The 17,633-nt window shown below is 37.0% G+C and overlaps 2 protein-coding genes across 3 annotated transcripts; one reads left to right on the forward strand and one right to left on the reverse strand.

Moving 5' to 3' along the window:
- Positions 1-847: 847 nt before the first annotated feature.
- On the forward strand, positions 848-4,267 carry LOC121983907 (Golgi SNAP receptor complex member 1-2-like). The gene is made up of 6 exons (XM_042536595.1): positions 848-1,083; positions 1,166-1,356; positions 2,537-2,626; positions 2,697-2,768; positions 2,885-3,014; positions 3,783-4,267. Exons 1-6 carry the CDS (start codon positions 975-977, stop codon positions 3,878-3,880), a joined length of 690 nt encoding a protein of 229 aa, XP_042392529.1. The 5' UTR covers positions 848-974; the 3' UTR covers positions 3,881-4,267.
- Positions 4,268-4,358: 91 nt separating this feature from the next.
- LOC121983906 (kinesin-like protein KIN-7F) lies at positions 4,359-14,561 on the reverse strand. Of its 2 annotated transcripts, XM_042536594.1 has the most exons (15): positions 14,427-14,561; positions 13,725-13,981; positions 13,445-13,534; positions 13,267-13,367; positions 13,051-13,164; positions 12,897-12,978; positions 12,752-12,819; positions 12,582-12,647; positions 12,354-12,475; positions 9,849-10,176; positions 9,174-9,278; positions 8,196-9,092; positions 5,173-5,278; positions 4,950-5,076; positions 4,359-4,847 (listed from the first exon to the last, which is right to left on the reverse strand). In XM_042536594.1, exons 2-15 carry the CDS (start codon positions 13,957-13,959, stop codon positions 4,532-4,534), a joined length of 2,757 nt encoding a protein of 918 aa, XP_042392528.1. In that variant the 5' UTR covers positions 13,960-13,981; positions 14,427-14,561; the 3' UTR covers positions 4,359-4,531. The 2 variants fall into 2 exon arrangements, with proteins under 2 accessions (XP_042392528.1, XP_042392527.1); XM_042536593.1 differs by having other exon boundaries at positions 4,950-5,278.
- Positions 14,562-17,633: the final 3,072 nt, after the last annotated feature.

The raw sequence follows: 17,633 nt of genomic DNA on the forward strand, positions 1-17,633 counted from the left end.
ACCCACTAAAAAATGAAATCAAATAAAAAATTCTACTCCACTATTCATATAATAGTAATCGTTAGAGATATAATAAATACTACTATTAATTTTCCATATACAAATTGTGCTTTGTAAAAGAAAAAATAAAATCAAACACCCATTAAAAAATGAAATCAAACAAAAAATTTTGCTCCACTATTCATATAATAATTCAATATTTACTTACGTTGACCCATAGAGTTGAAAAAAGTATATACTAATCGTTAGAGATTGTGTTAGAGACGGTAGACAGATATATAGGTTTATGGTACCAATCGGGATAGGAAAAATTGTAGATATATAGACGAACAATTGAAACAGTACCAATCGTTATGAAATAAGAGAAAAATTGTAGACGAACAATCGAAACAGTAACAATCATACTTTTGAAGGAGAATTTTTTGGTCGTGAGAGGAGGTTTTTTTTATCGTGAGAGGAGACAACCCGAGACGTCTTGAGAGAGTTTAGTGCGATTAAAATTTGTCAAAATCTCTAGGTAAAATGGAAGATAATTTTTTACTTTTTATGGTAATAACTAAGGCATTTAAATATATACTAAAGAATTTTCTAAGAATCCTTGGAAATCTATTATTGGATACCTTTAAACTTTCAAGGAGTTTAAAAAGTCAAGTTTGAATACCACATAATTTTTTATAATTCTTTGAAAATCTATTTTGAATATCACTAAATTTATAAAGAGTTTATAAAAATCTAATTTCAATATATCTAGAATTTTAAATTTTAGAAGAGTCATTAAAAGTCTAGTTTAATACACCCTAAAATATCAGTTGGGGGCAGTCGAACCACAAAGCGGGTTAAAAAGTCGGCTAGCGCGTCTGGTTCCTCACCTATTTCGTTGGACAGCCCGAGCGAGAAGAGAGAGGAAGAGCCACAAATCTGGGGCACGGGACCGAAATCGATATAACGCGACGGGAGACAGATCGGCCAACGCTATGGCAGGCGCAGCGTCGCCCGTCGCCGACTGGGACGAGCTGCGGAGAGAAGCACGGCGGATCGAAGGCGACCTCGACGTCCGCCTCTCCTCTTACGCGAAGCTCGGAGGTGGGGTTGAACCCCGTCCTTTCCCCCCTCCCCCTTCTCGTTTCTTGGTTTTGATTGCACTTGCTTCCGTTAATGGTTGTAGGTTACTCGGATCCGAGAAGCCCTGCGAGCGATTCCCACTGGAAGTCGATGGAGATGGAGATCGAGATGCTGCTGGCGAGGCTGACGCAAGTGAACGAGGCGATGAGCAGGTGTGCCTCAGCGGCCGCGCCAACGACCTCTGTGGCCCAGAAACTCACCAGGCATAGGGATATCCTTCACGAGTTCACCCAGGTTGAATTCCATGTCATTTTCGTTATTGCGTTTTTTTCTTCTTTTGGTTCCTTCTAATTAATCGAAGTCTATTCCTTTGAAAGGAAATGAATCATTGGCCTATCCCTTTTTTGTGATTAGGGTTATTGATGAAGTAAGCAAAAGGATCCATAATCTTTTTTTTTTAGGCGAGCGAATAGGAGAGTTTGACACTCACTTGTTTAGAAAAAAATTATTTTTTGATTCGAATTGAACCATCGCATGAACACCTTATCGGAGGTTGGAAAGGGAAGTTTTGTATGCCTAACATCCCTTGTTAACAGAAGAAGAAGAAGAATGGAATGTGCCTTTACAATTTACATCACACTCATGGTTTGGCGTATTGTGCTTCATCCAATATTGCTATGCCATTAAATTTGTAAAAATAAAAAAGCACTGTTGATCAAGTTTAAGAGTTTAGCCATATTGCATTAACAATGTTAGTTGAACCCTTTTCCTTTTAGGGATTCATTGTTTCATTATGTTTTCAAACAAGGTGCTAAGAGATATATACTACCTTGCTAGGACACCAAAAATGCCCTCGTTGTAGGACTAAGGTCTGAGGAAAATAAGATTGATGGAATAAGGTGCATGTTGTTTACATTTGACAGCAAGTTATATTTCTTTGGTGAAGCAGCAAATTTTAAATTAGAGTCGAATATGGACTGATATTTCCTTCTGAAATCTTGTGCAATTAGATTTTATTTTAATTTTTTGCGGTGATCATGACACATTTGGTTTGGCATACTATTGCATATGTTTTGTACGTTCACTCAATTTTTGATTAAACAGATTGATTTTGTGCAAGATATCAGTGCATAGTAGGAACTGTTTATTCTCATTTCTTTCACTGGCTAAAGAATTAAATATTCTTGCTGATGCTTGTGAATTCAGCATGAAAACTATCAGTAAATAACTTGTTTCTTCTATTCATAGTTCTTGGATATTCAATCTGCTGCCCTATGGAAAATCCATGCTTTGAGTACATTGGCTAGTTTTTCCCGTATCTTGTCAACTTTATGAAATTAGACGCTCAAAATATGAATTATGTATGGTTATAAAATTGTGATGCTGACAAGAATGAAAACTTCACCTGTAGTCAGTCCTCTTACCTTGTTAGGACTGTAATTTTCACCAACTTCACGTTCGTTGCATTAATCAGGAGTTCAAGCGAACAAGGGGTAACATAATGTCGATGAGGGAGCATGCCGAGCTACTTATTTCAGTGCGCAATGATATAAATGAACACAAGGTTTCCTTCTAGTTTAAACTAGAGAAAATTCAAATTCCAATTCTTATGTTGGCTAACTATTAATGAGCAGGCATCAGGCAGCACACAATCAGCACCAAATTTACTGAGAGAGCGTGCTGCTATACATGGAAGTATTTCTCAGGTAAGTGGATTTATATAATATTCAAAGATGGTAGTAGCAATTGTATTTTATTTTATTTTTATTATTTTTGTATATAGAAGAGGAAAATATTTTGAATGCTTTCTTTCATTTATTAGATTGATGAAGTGACCAGTCAAGCTGAGGAAATGAAGGGTATTTTGTTAGCTCAGAGAAGTACTTTCAGTGGCATTCAGGGAAAAGTAAAGCAACTTAGCGACAGATTCCCGATGATTCGCAATATACTAGGTCTTTATCTTTCCTCAAGTAACGACTTCCTACAAATTTATTGAAATTAAATAAACTAAATGTGTAGAACAATTTGAACTATAATGTCTATTTGCAAATGGCCAGTATGATCAGAATTATGCATGATCTTTGCATGCAAGTAGATAGAAAGCAGCTGAACTCCTATATTATTGTAACAGTCCGACATGATATGGAGTTATGGACTATAAATCCTTAAAAGTAGTAGTGATAAACTCCCTATATTATTGTATTAAACAAACAGTCCAACATTATGTAGGCATAAATTTTAAGAAACACTATGATTAGGACACACTTAGTTGTTTATATTACATGGAAAAACTATGCTATTCAAAAGTTAGTTAAAAATTGTATTTAAAATGAGCTACATTTATTTTTTTGACAGATGATAAACATAAATTATTTGTGATTAAGATCATGATTGTCAAATGAAATTTAATTGAATGTATTCATTCTTATAATTGATCAAATTTTTTTAGTCTTCTTATGACCATATTATAGAAAAAGAAAGGCTGTGTTGATATGTTCTTTTATCTAAAATATCTTATAGGTGAGGATTATTAGAAGTTTAGGTAATTTAGTTTTCAAAAGAAATTAGGTGGAGCTTCAATGGCTGATAAAATTAGAGAATTAGGTTGCACATGTTTGAAAGAAGAAGATAACATCATGGGAGAATAACATCTCCTCTAGAATGAAAGTGAGACGCAGGTTAACTTGGAAAGGATAACTGATATTCATTGTGTTTTGCAGGAATGATAAAGAGGAAGAAATCAAAGGACACGATAATTCTCTCTGCTGTCATTGCAGGATGTACATTATTCATCGTCATTTACTGGTTCTCCAAGTGATATCTTATTACCTTCGTATTTCAGTCAACTCCAAACATGGGCCTATTTGTAGTGGTTTCAGAATTAGGATTGGCTTGCAGAAGCAATCTTCAACAGGCCCACATTTGCTAGTCAATGGATCAGGTGTTTCAAGTTCTCAAATGATTTCTGAATTGAGTGTCCGAGGGTTCTTATCAGAGCATGGATTCAGATTATAGCAGTCTCATGGAGTAAAGATTCTGGCAATTTCTCATGGAAATTTTGTTCCTACTTCAAATCTTTGTTGACGCATTGGATACAATTTATAGTTTGTTTATTGAGTACGAAAGAATTGAGTGGCTTGAAATGATGGCACCGTCAGCACTGAACAATTTTTTATAGTGAATTTAGAATGATAAATTTCAACAAGCAGTGATAAAAGGTACTTATGAACCACGCTCTCTTTTACAAGAGCCAACGAAATTTGACCTAAATGAAACATAACCATTTTCATTGTTAATTTTGCGAGGGTCGCAGCACTGAAACTTGCTGCCATTAATAAAACAACAAGGAGCAGTAAAGTACCACTGACCATTTATCGCAAAAGGAGGTAAACTGTATCTATTTTCCCATCGGCAGAACATTCAGACAGGAAAAGAATTAACGATTTAGCAAAAAGAAAACAAAAGCTACTTAACGGTATGACAATCCATATTTCCAACTGGATCTTTTACTAGATTTTTGAGGTGAAAATGCAAGGCCAAACATTTCTTTGAGGGCACGCCCTTGTTCCAGGAGTCCAATCAAGCTTGCCACAACGGCTGCACTCTCCCTAACATGCTCTATGTCATTGGGCTCTGACCATAGGCACTGAGCAAGCTGCAGTCTTCTCTGTTTCGAGTCCAATTCAATTCCCCACTTGGCATACAGGCTCTCTCTTTCAGCACCAGACAAATTCTTTTCCATCTGCCTGCAAAGCATGTCCCTTTCACGTCGAAGCAATCTTAAACTGTCAGAGGGGAAGCCAACCTTGTTTTAGTTATCAATTATAGCTATGATTTTACATGTTCAAGAGAATGGGGGGAAAAAAAAGTGGCACATTCAGTATAACCTTGGCGCAGAAGTAAAATGTTGACCGACTGTTGATGCCTTATCGATGTGTTGTCGAGATACTGTGCTCTTTAAGAAGGATAATCTCCTCAATTCCACTTCCATGTAAATAGAATCGGTTGGATCACCTTTGAATAGCATGTAAAAGCAAGTTCTATGGATTAAGGAAACATGACACTCATGCCAAAGCTGAATTATCTCTTGTTGGTTTTTCTCGAACTCACGAGGCCATAATGTAGGAGGTTGCAGTGAATCTAGAGTTGATTTCTGACCCACATACTTTGCGGTATCCTTGGCTCCCAATTCTTGAAACACATTCTTTCCAGTATCCTGAGAGGGGCAAAAAAATATTAAGGAAGCTTATTAAAATGATTACCGCAACTTCAGTTCATGTTCATTGCTCACTGGAAATACTAAATATAACACGACCCGTAATTTAGTTTCATCATCTTCGCATCAAAAGGAAATTTTGTGGGAAATGACTATTTGGTATTGAGGAGAAATTTAAAACCAATTTAGATGGCAGTTACCAATGGAAAAAGTTCTGCAAAACAAAAGTGTTAACATTCAGAAATATGTGCACAAAATAAAGATCAAAGAATTTACAATAACATGGTAAGATGCCACAATCTTCGGTTCCAAGCAATTTAAAGATTTATTTGTTTTTTTATAGATGTGTTATTAATTTGCATCTCTAATTCATGGTTTATAAGATCTACATATGGAGTCAGTGGCGTAGCTAGGATTTTCACTCAGGAGGGGCAAAGCGACAGAGTCGGTGAATGATGACGGTGATGCTGGCAGCAAACAACGGTGTCGGCTAAGCGAAAGAAATCAATTAAGTAAATTTCACCTCAATTAAAAGGTGTGTTTTTTATGGAGCATTGGCGAAGCGACGACGTTAGCCAAATGAAAATAATGACCATGCAACAAATGACAGTGGCAATGGTAGCAATCGGTGTCTAACGATAGTGACTTGGGCTATAACGGTAGCGACATGTCGCAAAAGATTTTGTGGGTAAAATTAGAGAGGAAAATAAAAATTCGGGATTAGAGGAAGAAGAAGAAAAAGGGATAAAGAAAAAAATTGACTTGGGAAAAGAGGAAAATGGGTTAGGTTGAAAGGGTGTTAATTGGAATTTTTTTGCTAAAAAGACGAGAAAGTTTTAAAATTTATGACTATACATTTTTTTTTTGTTATTTTTTTCCCACTGTATTAATATTTTCCTTGAATTCCAAGGGGTGCGACCGCACCTCCTGAGCCTTATATAGCTACACCCCTATATATGGTATTCATTAACTTAGAAAAAGTTTATAATAGAGTCTAGAAATTATATGGAGAATTCTAAAAAAGAGAGGTGTTAGCATAACATATATTGAACTAATTAAGGATATGTACGAGGATATAACGACTAGAGTAAAACTTCAGACGGAGTAACTGAAGCATTTCCAATAAAGATACGATTACAACAAGAATCAGTTCTAAGTCCCTATTTTTTTATACTAATTATGGACGAACTTCCTACACACATTCAAGACATAGTACCGTGGTCAATGTTGTTTACAGATGATATTATTTTGGTAGATGAAACATGAGAAGAAGTAAATGCTAAACTAGAATCTTGACGGAAAACACTAGAAAGGAAAGATTTTAGGCTTAGTAGAATAAAGACAGAATATATGGAATTTAAGTTTAACAATATTAGATATAATGAGACAATTGTTAAGATAGAAGATGACGAGTTGCCCAGAACCGAGAGCTTTAGATATTTAGGATCATTTTTGTAAAATGATGGAGGGATTGAGAAAGATGTCTTACATAGAATACAAGCAGGATGGTTGAAATGGAGGAGAGTGTTGAGTGTTTTATGCGACCATAAAGTACCTCTAAAACTTAAAAGAAAATTCTACAAAATCGTAGTTAGACCTGCTATGTTATATGGAGCTGAATGTTGGGCTATGACTCGAACACATGAGCAAAAGATGAGAGTTGCAGAGATGAGGATGTTAAGGTGGATGAGTGGACATATGAGAATGAATAGAATACGAATTGAGAGCATTAGAAAGAAAGTCGGAGTTGTATCTATTAAGGAAAAACTCCGAGAGACGCATTTAAGATAGTATGAGCGTGTACTTAGACGACCAATTAATGCTCCAGTTAGGTGATATGAAACTATGACAAACACGCATATCAAACGAGGAAGACCAAAAAAGACTTGGTTAACAATAATAAAACAAGATAAAATTTATTTAAGTATAGATGATATAGTAAGAGAGTTCAATGACGTAAAAGGATTCATATGGCCTACCCCACATAGTGGGATAAGACTTGGTTGTTGTCGTTGTTGTCTAATTCACGGTTCTCCATAGTGAAATGTTAAGGATAAGAGATGAATTGATTTATGCAGACCAGATAATGAACATACGAGTACAATCAAGAGGATAAGCTGTTTTTTTTCTGGTACCACCATCTTTTAATAAATCCTCATTCCTTCATGCAAAGATTTGAGCATTTTATTCTCACATCTGGAACAAGCCTCTGAACACCCATCTATCTACATGAAATAAGTCATAACCTGTGTGTGGAGGAAGAATTTTCTACATTCTTTGGTATAACTACAAGCATCTTCTTAATTTATGACCTTAATGGGAATCTCAAAGAGCTTTGAGGTGTCAACTGAACCTTCATAAATAACAAGGATATTATGAACTCATAAAAAAGATGAATTAGGTTTCAAGAGGTAATGATGAAGAAACCAAGAAATATAGTGTCTTCACGTTCACTTGTAGCTACAGCAAATGTAGCTAGGGCTCAATTTGTCATATCACTATCCTAAGAATATGAATAAAGCAAAATAATCAAAGACTCTCAATTGATTAGGGATTACACAACTTTAGAGACCGTGGGAATAGCATCACGTGCTATTATGCATAGTAATAAGTGTCTTAATATAAGTCTATATACCATAATGCACTAAAACAATCAAAGACCTTAATTTTTTTTTAATTTCCTTGCTATTTTGCAAGTCTATATATCATAACACACTAAATGCATAATAGCATGTTTGATGCTACTGTTATGTTAAATAGTTAGGGAATCTCCCCTAAGAAAACAAGTTATGTAGTCAACAAAAACAAAAATGAGGTGGGCTATATCCTAACAATAATACGTACACGGTGACATTGTGTAATGAAACATGAAGTGTTCAATAAAAATAACACTACTCATTCACCATGGATATCATACCTGATCAATAGTTGATTGTTTTTGTTCATCAACTTGAACCATTTCATTGAGCTCTGTGTAGTCAACTGATCTGTCCATCTTGCCACTGGAAGTAGCTTCTGTGTTCAATAGCTTTTGAACACTAAAAGATGTGCTATCTCCAGAATTCTGAGATCCTCTTGCTGATAACTTTCTAATAGTATCTCTGAAGTTCCAGGCAAATCCTTTCTTTTGTAATTCTTCAGGCCTTCCATGGAATCCATCTAAAGATATAGTAGGTGATGTATTATCTACTTTGAGCCAAGTTGGAGAGCTCATCAGTGTTGACCTACAACTTATACTTCTACTTAATGGAACATCTTTAGATCTAGGATCCTGCAATGTTGAACATGGATGGAATCTATTTGGATGTGCTTCGACAAAGCTGCTAAGTGTCTTCTTTACATTCTGAAGATGTTGTTCCAAAGTGACAGGATTGGCATTCATAAAATCCAGATCCCTTTGTCTCTCTGGTTCACAATTCCCATATATGTGCTCTGGAGTTGTGACACTCAACCGTTGGAGGCTATTGCTTCCTTCAGTTAAGATGGACTCTGAATCTTCGCTCATATGCGCACCATTCACTTCAATGCAGTGAACATCCTGATACAATTGCTCAAATTCATCATTGAAGTTTTCACCAATCCACTGACCACCTTGATTCCCATTTGACTCGATAAACTTGTGATTTTGCCCTAAGTGTCTTGGTGATGGATTTGTGTAGTTTCCTGTTTGCAAGCAGCTCTGGTTGTATGAAGCTACAAATCTTGAGGTGGCAGAAACAGTACAGAGATCAGTGCTATCTGATGGCTCAGACATTGGGGGTAAATAATGACCCACATAATGTCCATTGAGTGGTGAGGTACTGCTTGGCTCCTCCTGGAAGAAAAATGAGAAATAAATTTAAAAAAAACTTAAATATGATAAAAGTTAAGTTTGGACAGAAGGAAGAATAGACACCCATGGTCTTGAAGAAGGATCCTTTCCAATAACTTGCGGCGAATTTTCTAGTTGAGAATGAGCTATATCCAATTGCTGGATCAACTTGTTTATCTCGTTCTCCATCTACAAAAATATATATTACAACATCAATTAATTTCTAAGCTTGCAGCCATGTACTGAGCAAATTATTATCATTTCTGTTATGTAATATTATCGAAATATAGATGGCTTTTCTTAAGTTACCAGAATATCCCAAAATGAATGCATGTTCTATTCTAATCACTTTCTAGTCTGAAAATGTTACATTATTGACAAACGAAAAGAAAGCTGGAGCATCATATTTCAATGGGAAAGACAGATCCAATCTATCCTAGACTGACAAGCATGGACCCTATGTTAGCTAGCTTAGTTGGTGAGAGTCTTAGGAGTTATTACCTTGGTCTGTTTGGAACCCATTGTCATAAAAGAAGTGAGGGCTTCCACTATATATTATTTTAAAAACATGCACTCTGTGTAGATCAATGGAGAACAATGATCCATGCAACTGATTCAAACAATTGAGAGAAATACAAAGAAATTATTCAAACTGTACCAACTTAGAATTGTATTCATAGGATAAGTATACGAAAGCATGTATCATACATAACAGTGTATTTGCAGGTTTGAATGAAAAATTAGAAGACTATTTATTACCTTTTGAATTTTTAGGTCTTTCTCCCTCAGCATTGTTTCAACGGTAGGAGATATCCCTGGATATCTCAATTCATTCTCCAGCCTTGCGAGTTCTTCTTCCAAATGTTTGACTAATGCCTTATCTGACATAACTATATTCACCTGGGCACTGGTAACTACTTCTTTTGCACAACTGGCAAACTGAAGAGTGTGTCTGGACTGCTCAATATGACTTCTTGCAGGACTTATTGTGCAAATGATGGCAGTTCTTGCATTACCCCCCAGTGATGGTTGCAATATCCGTGTGAGCTTTGAATCCCGATAAGGAATGTATCCATTTCTTCCCTTGCTGTGCAAACCGAGACAGGTACAGTGGTAGATCAAGTTATGAACTAATAAAAGGAGAGTTGCAAGTTGCAAATGAAAAGTATATCAATTTTAAGTGTTATTGACATTCTAGAAAATGACCAAATTATGGATCATCAAATCCACAATATCAGTTCACTTCGAAAAAGCATTGAGAGTGCACAAGTATAGCTTGTCAATTTCGACACTATTAATCATATGTTCAATCTTTAAATACTAGCATAATATAGCATAACTTTGCATGCATAGACAGGAATTCTTGCCTAAGGTTTCGTGAAATGGTAGATACCTATCACAAGTATTGAAGGGGATTGGGACTGCATATTCAGCTAAGGGTACCATATATAGTTATACATATTTGCATATTTACAATTTATCATGTAAATGAATATTATAATTTTATTGGGCATATCGTTATTAGAGTTTCATTTTCATATTTTAGACAATTATTTTATTTAATAAGTTTTATTCTCTTCGATCAACAGGAGAATTTGTTAGTACCCCAAGGTAGTTTTGATGTGATCAACCAAGTTAGGTTAGGTCCTGGTTTTTAATTCTGTGTCTAAGTGTACAAGAACTTAGGAGCACAGGAAGTCGAGCGAAAGACGTAGCTAGTGAGAAGGATGGTACGGGAGAGACCCGACGGGCTCGGTGCATCTGAGGGACGAGGTGCTGCGGAAGAGTACGCGGGCGGACGAGGAGGCACGCGGTGTTTTCGAGGGACGAGAAGCCGGAACGGAAGATTGCTCGAGGAGACAAGTAAAAAACGCAGCTAGCGAGAAGGACGACACGGGAGAGAGCCGACGAGGTCAGTGCATCCGACGGACGAGGCGTTGCGGAAGAATACGTCGGCCGACGAGAAGGAAGCACACAGCGATTCCGGGGGATGAGAAGCTAGGAGCGGAAGGTTGCTCAGTTGGGTTCGGGTGAGCCCTATTCCAGATGGCCGAGATCACACAAACGAGCGGAGTCGGAGTGGAAGACTCAGACCAAGGCGAGTGGAACAAGAGTGGAATACCGGGACCGAAAGTCAACAGGATGCTGACTTTCTTGGTCCGGGTGCCCGGATTAGTCGGACTCTGGGTGCCTGGAACCCTTCAGGGCTCCCGGACCAGAATTTTTATCTGGAACGCGTCAAACGCGATCCATTGCGACGGAAATAAAATTTTATCCCCCTCCAGGCGCCTGGAACCCTTCCAGGTGCCCCGACCAGACTATAAATACAACCCTGGTCCCAGAACAAGAATAACACTAGAAAACACTTATAATTGATTCTACTTGATTCTAGCTTTGTTATTGTGAGCCATCAACGTTGTAAGAGACTTCTCCGCTTGAAGGAGAATTTGTTTAGTGCGCTTTTAACTTCCTTGGATTAACAATCTCCCCGGTTGTAACCAAGTAATTTCTTTGTGCCTCTTTTTTTTTAGTCTGTTAATTATTTTATGCGAGTGTTTATCTTGATAAAGCTATAAGTAGAGGAAGGTCTTTTTGTTTTATTTTGCAGGGCTATTCACCCCCCCTCTAGCCGGTCGCCAAGGTCCTAACAAAATTTTCCCCTAACTTGGTACCAAAGCCAACTCAGCTCATTCTCTCTCACTGATTTGTTGCTTGAACCACCTCTTCCCTTCAACATTGGCTTCCCCTCTCTTCGGCATCACCACCACCTCCCACTTTATCTCCTGATGCTTTCGCAACGCTCTTATTCTCTTTGTTGCAATTCCCATCTTGTTCTATATTGCAGCAATATCCCTAGTGAAGGGATAGGATATAATGATCAGAACTTCCATCATCTCATCCTCAATTCACTTTGTTACCAAGGATGCATCTTCCGGTTCCACATGCACTAGCCATAATGCTTCAATGCCACCAAGGATTGATCTACCTTATATAGAGCTCTTCTCCTAGGTAAAACAAATAATAATCTTAAAAAGTAAAATAAAGTCTGGTTTCTGGATGGATCACATGATATTCAAAAAACTGAATCAACCAGCATGGATAAATATAAACAAAGAAAGTCAATATGGCAGGTCTTAAAGCATTCGAATAACTCAAAAATTATTAATGAGGCATGTCAAAAGGAAAGGCAACTTAACTTCAGAGGAGTGAAACCAACAAAAATTCAGAGGAAAAGAAAAGACTGAAGAGACAAGGTTCAACAACCTCAATTTGCGAATAACAGATCCAAGTGTCAGCAAGCTTCGATTTATGTGGTAACCCTCAAGCCTAGTACCAGAAGATAATGCCTGAGATGCACGTTCGCTCCCTGCTAGATCAACAAAATTCTGCATCCAACAAATAGAATAAGCTTTCCAAAATAAACACCCTGTAATACATATGAACCGTCTACAGATGTATAAACAAAACACAATAAAAAGTTTATCAGCCTACCACACTAGCTACGAGTGTACTTGAATTGTCTTTTCCCAGAAATTCTCGAGCACAACTTTCAATAGTCTGCAAGTTTCAGTCCATCAAAGGAAATATCAATGACTCCCAAAGCAGTATTGATGGGACATTCTTATGTCTCAACGAAATTATGAAAATAGAGAATAACAAACCAATCGAAGAATTTGATGAGATCTGGAGCTTGTTTCATTTAGAGATGTCTCCCCTATCTTTCTATGAGCTAAGGAAAATAAAGACCGTACAAGTTATTAAATCTGAGCTAGCAAAAGTGATATTCCTGAACTTTGCCTAAGTTACCTTCACACACAGAAATGAGTGCCTTAAGGTGGTTCCAGTCCGTTAAAATTTCCTCTGAAAGTTTCTCAATTACTGTTCCTTTCTGCAAAAGAAACATTTTCTTTCAACCCTTCAGTTAGGGGAAATGAACCACAAACAAGATTAGAAACTTCACCTCTGGATCATCCAAAAGCCTTAGGGGAGAAGAATCTGTACTTAATAGATCTTTTACAGCCTCATTGTAGATCTCTACTGCTGAAAACTTCAGCACATATGCTCTCTCATCATGCTGAAAAAAGGCCAAACTATTAAGTCAGATTTTTCTTCCAGAACCATAGAGCAGCAGGTCTACAACTAGGTGATAGAGTGCTAATACTATAATCTGCACTACCTTATGAATATATTCATATATATCTTGTGCAGCATACTCAGTTATCCCAGTCATTGTGTATGTTTTCCCACTGCTTGTTTGACCATAAGCAAAAATAGCAGCTGGAAAGCATGCATACCAAAATCTTAACATTTATGTAATCAATTTTGAGAAAACAGATTGAATCCAGTCCACTTACAGTTAACACCACTAACTACAGAAAGAGCAACATCTTTAGCCCCTGCCTGGTACACTTGCTTGGTGGTGTGATCACTTTGAAACACTCTGTCTATTAGCAAGAATCATAAGGTGAAAATAAATTATTATCAAGAACTTCATCATTGACCATGCCAGGCAAAAAATGTATATCGTCAGAAATCAAAATAGACAGGCCGCGATAATATCCAATAGAATGTGCAGAACCTCACTAGCCGGAGCAACAACGACAGTGAAAAGTAATGTTTACGAATCAAGCTCACCAAATGTGTAAGCCGTGGGACTCATAGACCGCTCCGGTAGGCTGCTTCTGAAGATAACAGTGGTGTCATTGATGCACTCCCAATCACAAGGATCGTTCGATGCCATCTCCTTCTCACTCAGTGGCCTCAATCGCACCGAAACAAAAATCTTCTCCGCCTTGCCATTACCTCCGTCACCAGAAGCCGACTCCACCTTTTCCCGCCCAATCAGCTCCTCTGCGCCGACCGCTCCCATTCCTCGCCTCTAAGTTCTACACCTGTACACCATTAGCAAAAAGCCATAGATATATAAAAAATAGCCAACAAATGGTTGAGAACAAACAAGTCTCAAGGTGAAGGCTCATTGAGGAGTCGCTGTAAATAGGGAGCCAGATCAAGACTGACATACTGAAAGGTCCTATTTTTTATTTCCAAACAGTAAACATTCTAAACATCCTGCTCGATTAATCGCCGGCTTAAAGAAACTAAATCAGTCTGACTCATTTTCACTGTGAGGACGAATTAGAAGGGGGGTTTTGTGAACGAAATCCGGCAGAACCAGCGCGCAGAACAAGAAGATGCATTGGGCATAAAACGAGGATACAGGGATCAGCAGATAGGTCATGGACAGGGGCAGGCATCCCAGACAGCCTACTAGGAAGAATCAAAAACATGTCCCTTGGAAGTAGCTTTCGATTGAAAGAAGAGCTTATTCGATCTTACAAACGACGAGATTTCTCGGGCTTCGGAGAAGAAGAACTCGTGGCCGAAACCGCCTCGTCTCTTCTGCGCTCCGGTGAAGTAGCAGCAACCGCCTTCGCTACCTTGGGTTCTGATGCAATGGAGGTTTAAATTCGAGGCTCGGCCGGCCACCCAGAATTATTCGTGTAATTTGGATATTGGTTCTAACTAAAAAAAAATAATATTTAAATTAAAGAATAATTTTTTTTATGGAGATCTAAAAATATTTAATAATTCTTTTTTAATCAGATTTTTGTTTTTGTTTTTGTCGGTTTCCGTGGATGTTTAGTGGTTAACTGAATGTGGGGACCGCATCCTGTTCAGTCGGACGGGTATGTTTGGGGGGAAGAAGATAGTACCTGTTAGTGGGTGCGAGTACCGCACGTAAATACCTATGCGGGCAGGTGCGAAGTGGGACCCCTGCGCTTTATCCAGTAGAATGGCAGGTGGCTTGGGAGAGACTTCGTTAGATTTTGAAGAAATATATGTTTCTTCTTTTTACAATATCCCAATAATGTAATAAAAAATATTCGTTCGCTACAAAAATTTCGTACAAAGGTTTGAATTTTTTCCTAGCTACTATATGTTCTTTTAAATTAAATTTTGGATCGCCTGCGGAACTTAACACGTTTGATCCAAAACTTAATCTATTCGTTCTTTTAAGTTTTGACTTGGGTCTCCTGCGGAACTTAACACGTTCGACCCAAATCACCTTAAGTTATTAATTCCATTAAATATTAATTTCCATAATTGGTTCCCAGTACTGACGTGGCGAGGCACATGACCTTCTTGGATATGGGAGCAACCACCACCGACTAGACAAAACATTTTATGGAAAACTAATATTTAATTTCCTAAAATAACTTTAGGTTAACTGAAAAGAACAATCAAATCACAAGGGAAAGAAAAACAAAAGAACACTATATCGAAAACAAATTCGAAACTCTAGAATCGTATGCCTCTTGTATTTAGTATTATTTCCAAAAATAACTAGTATAATGCGGAAACAAAAATTACTAGTTATACCTTTTAGAAAGACCTCTTGATCTTCTACCGTATTCCTCTTCTAACCTCGGACGTTGCGTGGGCAACGATCTTCTGAGATGAGAACCACCAAGCACCTTCTTCTTCCTTACAAGTTTCGGCCATCAAAACTTCTCCTAGGATGAAGAGGTTCGGCCACCACCACCATGCTCCAAGGGATGCTAGAAAAGAGGCTTCTCCTTCTTCTCCTTCTTAGATCCGGCCACCAAAGCTATCTCCACCATGAGAAGGTTTCGGCCACACAAAGGAGAGGAGAGGAAAGAAAGGGTCGGCCACACCCAAGGAGAAAAGAGAGGAAAAATAGAATAGAGTCGTTAGCCTTGAAGCCTCCTCTACCCCCTCTTTTATAATCCTTGGTCTTGGCAAATAAGGAAAATTTAATAAAAACTTCCTTAATTCTTTTGCCATTGAAAAGGAAAATTTATTTAATTAAAATAATTTTCTCTTTTTAAATTATAATGGCCACTCTTCTCCCCAAAACAAGGAGAGTTTTAATTAAAACAAAATTAAAACTTCCTAATTTGTTTCTAGAAATTTATAAAATTTCTCCAATAATTTTAATCCTTCATGATTGGTTAATAAAAGAAATTTTATAAATTAAAATCTTTCTTTTAAACATGTGGATAATTTCCAAAAAGGAAAGTTATCTCTAAAAATTAAAATCTCCTTTCAATCTACAAATAAGGAAAGATATTAAATCTTTTCTTAATCTTTTGTAGAAACTAATAAAAGAGAATTTTTAATTTTTAAACTTTCTTTAAATCATGAATATAATTAAAAGGAAAGTTTTTACCAAAATTAAAATCAACCTTTTAATCTACAAATAAGGAAAGAGATTTTAACTCTTCTCTTAATCTTTTGTAGAATCTTATAAAAGGAAGGATTTAAATTTTTAAACTCTCTTTTAAATTATATTATCCACATAAGAAAAATTTTAAAATTAAAATTCCTTTTTATTTTAATAGGGACGGCCACATGAATTCACCCATGAACATACCCATGGCCGGCCCTAGCTTGGTCTCCAAGCTAGCTTGGCCGGCCCCTATAGGATGGGTAAGAAGGTGGCTATAGGTGGGTATAGTACTCTATAATTAAGAGGCTACGATAGGGACCGAGAGGAGGAATTGATTTTTGTCTCCCGATAAAATTAAGCATCCCGTGCTCGCCCCGAACACACAACTTAATTTTATCAATAATAATTCATTCCACTAGAGAACTATTATTGAACTACCGCACCAATCCCAAATTACATTTTGGGCTCCTTATTATGAGTGTGTTAGTCTCCCTGTATTTAAGATAACAAATGTCCACTAATTAAGTAAGTTACTGACAACTCACTTAATTAATATCTAGCTCCAAGAGTAGTACCACTCAACTTCATTGTCATGTCGGACTAAGTCCACCTGCAGGGTTTAACATGACAATCCTTATGAGCTCCTCTTGAGGACATTCTCAACCTAGATTACTAGGACACAGTTTCCTTCTATAATCAACAACACACACTATAAGTGATATCATTTCTCAACTTATTGAGCTTATTGATTCATCGAACTAAATCTCACCCATTGATAAATTAAAGAAATAAATATCAAATATATGTGCTTGTTATTATATTAGGATTAAGAGCACACACTTCCATAATAACCGAGGTCTTTGTTTCTTTATAAAGTCAGTATAAAAGAAACGACCTCAAATGGTCCTACTCAATACACTCTAAGTGTACTAGTGTAATTATATAGTTAAGATAAACTAACACCTAATTACACTACGACCTTCAAATGGTTTGTTCCTTTCCATCATGGTCGTGAGCCACTGTTTATAATTTATAAGGAACCGATAACATGATCTTCTGTGTGTGACACCACACACCATGTTATCTACAATATAAATTAATTGAGCAACTACATTTATCATAAATGTAGACATTTGACCAATGTGATTCTTATTTCTAGATAAATGTTCATACCAAAAGCTAGGCTTTTAGTATACACTCTAACAATCTCCCACTTATACTAAAAGACTAAGCTGTCATATCTGCTGCCATACATCTGATTCCCAGGCCTTTCAAAAAGCTCTTGCCTTAAGGACCTTAGGTTATCATCTGATGCAATCTAGGCGGCAACAACTTCTCCTCGTTATACAATT

Source organism: Zingiber officinale, chromosome 5B (genome assembly GCF_018446385.1).
Source record: "Zingiber officinale cultivar Zhangliang chromosome 5B, Zo_v1.1, whole genome shotgun sequence".
Lineage (NCBI taxonomy): Eukaryota > Viridiplantae > Streptophyta > Magnoliopsida > Zingiberales > Zingiberaceae > Zingiber > Zingiber officinale.